At 44.4% G+C, this 4,390-nt stretch overlaps 1 protein-coding gene across 1 annotated transcript; it reads left to right on the top strand.

Moving 5' to 3' along the window:
• The first annotated feature begins 680 nt into the window (after positions 1-680).
• Positions 681-4,077, top strand: LOC107570964 (Krueppel-like factor 4). The gene is made up of 3 exons (XM_016257247.1): positions 681-1,551; positions 3,168-3,332; positions 3,682-4,077. The coding sequence occupies exons 1-3, from the start codon at positions 690-692 to the stop codon at positions 3,855-3,857; spliced, it is 1,203 nt and encodes a 400-aa protein (XP_016112733.1). The 5' UTR covers positions 681-689; the 3' UTR covers positions 3,858-4,077.
• The last annotated feature ends 313 nt before the right edge of the window (positions 4,078-4,390 follow it).

Raw genomic sequence — 4,390 nt, 5'->3', positions numbered from 1 at the left:
TTACCGTGCACTGATTACAAAATACTTCTAGCAGTGTGAATTCTCTTTCAGGCACTGTAGCTGGAAACATAAACACAATGCAGCATGATGGGGTCTTTTAATAATTCATAATAACATCAGAGGCCAATTTGTATCTAGAAATAATTTGTGTTGAAGACCAGAACGAGGTCGCATTTGAACTGAAATCAACATGTCAGCAATAGAAACCATCACAGAAGTTCTAATGGTTTCCACTACAAACACCATTACAAACAATCAACGTCTAACTATTAAAACCATTAAAAAATGGTTTTCTGTAGTGTGTTTTGGGACATATTCCATTAGGATTTATTGGTTTTGACAAGCCACCAATAGAAGGTGACCGATTACCAGTAGAAACCCACAGGCACCATTATAGTTTCCATTAAAACCAACACAAGTCCCATTATAACCAGTAAAACCATTACACATTTTGTGATGTTGTCTATTTGAAGAGTTCAGATGCAAAAGCCTCTAAGTGCCATCTGAAAGTTTCATCTAAAATTAGCATTTTTATCAGGCTCCTATGTTTAAACCTAAACATAGGAGCCTGATAAAAATGCTCATTTTAGATGAAGATTTCAGACGGCATGTAGAAGCTTTTGCATCTGAACTCTTCATTTGTGTTTTTTTTCCCCAGTAGGGAAGATATTGATTTTGACACACTTTTGATGGCTATGTCTTTGAGAGACTTACCTTGTCTTGTTCCCTCTTCCCTCTGCATGTCTCTGTGTGTTTGGAATAAGAGATGGAAGGAGGAGATTTCTCACCTGAAATGCCCCTGCATGTCTACAGGTGGGACCTGCACTGACCAGGACGTCCCTTCCGTAATGACTAAGAAGGAGCCAGAAGACCTGGACCTGTTGGACTATGATTTTATCCTGTCGAACAGCATGCTTCAACAACAACAACAACAACAACAACAGCAGGAGGCCTTAATGGCCAGCACCTCCAGAACTCTTCCGCCTTCACCTACGCCCTACCCCTATCCGATGCCCTCTCCTCAGGGACAAGAGTCCAGCATGTTGTACAACATCCCGGACATCAGCGACGTATCTCCCTCGGGAGGTTTTGTCGCCGAGTTGATGAGGCCGGAGCTGGATCCTGCATATCTTCAGCCCACGAGCCTCCACGGAAGGTTTGTGGTGAAGACCACCATGGACATGACCGATTACAGCCAAGGGCTTAGTAAGGGAGGCTCAATGTCGGACTCTTCCTCCCTGCCGTTTGCATGTCCTAGGATAAAGCAGGAGCATCCTAGCACTTGTGGCATCACCCGACCGATGGATCTCCATCTGGGGGTGAACTCGCGGCCTGGAGTCAGCCAGAGACCGCTGCTGGAGCCTCAAGGTTTCAGCACGGCCCAAAGGGCCATGGGGCCCAGTCGCTCTTCCACTTCCTCTCTGTCTCCGGACGAGCATCCTCAAGCTCAGGTTCTGGGGCCCCCTCCGATCTCCTTGGCCCCGGAATATCACCCCTCGCCGGGTTATTCTGGCTTTCCACAGCCTCCCGCCCAGTCAATGCAGTACCAAGGTCAGTCACAACTCAAACTCTTCATTTATGTTATACGTTACCTTACCTTTAACTCTTTCCCTGCCAAACACGGAATTTTCCGGGTTTCTGTGTTCTCACTGTTATGCGCTAGGGGGCGCTATCACGCATCTCCTGAATGAGTCTAGAAACTCTTGATCAAAAACACAGACCAGGAAGACGCAGAAACGAGCGATCTAATATGTAAGCATATGCATATGAAAAATAATGCGATCATCAATATTAACCGCATATAAATGAAAACTGACTAATGTTAGCGAGTGAAACGTGGATCCAGAAAAGTGGTGAAGGCCTGTGAAGCTTTGGGAGCGCTGATGGAAGCCATCTACTGCATCTCTGCTTTGATAATATTGCTGAATATGATCCAGATGTAGTATTGGATAAAAATGCGATTTTCTCAGCTTTTTTGCTCAGAATGTTGCTTTTTTATGAAACCTACCTACATTCAAGTGTTGATAAAAAAAACAATGCTTGAAGCTAGAATAAAACAGATTTTTTTGTTTGAAAGTAGTGTCTGATGCATGTTCAGATGTTCATACAACAAAATATTCTGGGGGCCATGAAATTTCAGTGAAAATCAGCAAAAATGCTGGCGGTGGCTGGCAACTTTTTTCAGAAACGCTGGCGGGGAAAGAGTTAAAGGGGTCATGAACTGCCTGTTTTTTATTTTGTACTGTTCTCTGAGGTCCACTTATAATGTTATCAAGATTTTTACATCAAAAAACATCATTTAGAAGTAATAGGCTATTTTCTGTCCTGTTTTTACCCCCCTCATCAGAACACTGTTTGAATAGGCGTGGCGGATTGTAGACTCGGAAGTAAACGCCCACTGCGGTGATTGGCTAACAGCTGGCTAATGCATAAATAACGCAATACATATCAAACGATGTGTAAGAAGAGACAAAGCAATAGTGATCATGTAATAACAGTTACTCACACGTGTGTGTTGCGACATTACTGTCAGATCCAGTATAGTCACACAGCATCGGCTTTAATTTCAATCTTTCTGAAAATCCAGCGTCGAATTGTGCCTTGTCTAACAAATTCACGGTAAAATGTAGTGAACAGAAGACAGAGATCTTACTGACGTGGTCTGAAGTTCATCCACTCTTTCCTAACGTTGGGATCAGAAGGAAGGCAATGCAAACACTGTTTTTCCACAGCTTGGAACAGCACAACGTCTTGTCTTCGGAGCATCTTTATCTTTATTGAATCGGTGGGCAGGGCTAAACAGGCAGTGCTGTAGAATCGGTGGGCGGGGCTAAACAGGCAGTGCTGTAGAAGCAGGCGTTGATCTTCTGCGGAGGCCGTGCTTATCCACACTATTACATCAGAGTAGAACATTCCACAAGCTGTCGTTTTGGCAGACTGCCTTCAATATAAGCTGTTTTTAGACCAACGAGAGAGATTCGAGTTCTGAAACTTACAGGATGTTTTTAATAGTACAATGACCTCTTACATGTCAAAAGATCAAGGAAAATTGGTTTCTCAGTTCATGACCCCTTTAAAGATGACCTGTAGAGTCATTTGTTGAATTTGTAAAGCATTAATTTCTGCCTCAGTGACACTAACGCTCTGGGCTCTTTCCTCTTCGGCAGAGCTGATTTCTCCAGCCGAGGGTTTGCCTGAAGAGTCCAAGCCCAAGCGGGGTCGGCGCACCTGGCCGAGGAAGCGGATAGCGTCGCACATGTGTGACTACATAGGCTGTGGCAAAACATACACCAAGAGCTCCCATCTCAAAGCCCACCACAGGACTCACACAGGTAACATGACTTTTTCTGTTGTGTGCATGTGCTTTAATAACAATCTAACACGCCCAAACACAGCACCAAGCGCATTGTCTGCGAGTGACTAGAGACATATATAGTGAGAGTACAGTTGGCAGGTGGTTTGATCTGCTATTCAAACAGCAGGTTGATACTGATCCCCGTTGAAATAAAACCACAAGCCTGTCCGACTTCCCCTTTTATTCAATCAACGCAGGGATGAGCAACATTTGAATTGTTGTCTCCCTCTCTCTAACGGCTTTCTCTAATGTGACCAAAGTGTGCTTGATTGTTCTCGTTAGGACCTCAGGGGGAAACGCTAACTGTTGCGTGTCTGTGTGTTCAGGAGAAAAGCCGTATCACTGTGACTGGGAGGGATGTGGCTGGAAATTCGCCCGTTCGGACGAGCTCACGAGGCATTACAGAAAGCACACGGGCCATCGGCCGTTTCAGTGCCAGAAATGCGACCGAGCCTTTTCCCGATCCGACCACCTCGCGCTGCACATGAAACGCCATCTATAACCAAGACTGGAAGACCCCCCAAAAAAGTCAAGATATTAATGGACTAGTGAACCATGTGTTGCCTTTGAACAAGAGTCAGTGAAACTAGAGCTCCATGACAAGCTGTCGTCCACAGCATCAGGGTTGGGACTTTTCGTGTTCGTTTTCTTGATTTTTTAAGTTGGCCGAGAGAGCTCAACGTGCTGCAAATGAAAAAACACATGCAAATTAAGAAAACATCTTCATCAATTTGACAACACAGGCGCTGCAAATGCTCACAACTCAAACAAAAACAGAAATGCACTGCAAATATAAATATATAACAGAGTTAGTTTTGTTGTGGTTTGTGCTACTTGCGTGTTTCTGTATTGGTTTGTGTTGAGTATTTGCAGCACATGTGCTGTCAAACTGATGATGTTTTCTTGATTTGCTGGTGCTTTTTCTATTTGCATGTGTTTTCTGAAGTTGCAGCGCATTGAGCTCTCTGAGCCACCACCATTTATCCCTTTTTGTCGTTGTCTTCCAACATGCTGGCGATTCCTGCACACTGGGAC

This window comes from Sinocyclocheilus grahami, unplaced genomic scaffold, assembly GCF_001515645.1.
Source record: "Sinocyclocheilus grahami isolate Dianchi unplaced genomic scaffold, SAMN03320097.WGS_v1.1 scaffold1525.1, whole genome shotgun sequence".
Classification (NCBI taxonomy): domain Eukaryota; kingdom Metazoa; phylum Chordata; class Actinopteri; order Cypriniformes; family Cyprinidae; genus Sinocyclocheilus; species Sinocyclocheilus grahami.
This window is presented reverse-complemented; position numbering and strand designations above follow the sequence as displayed.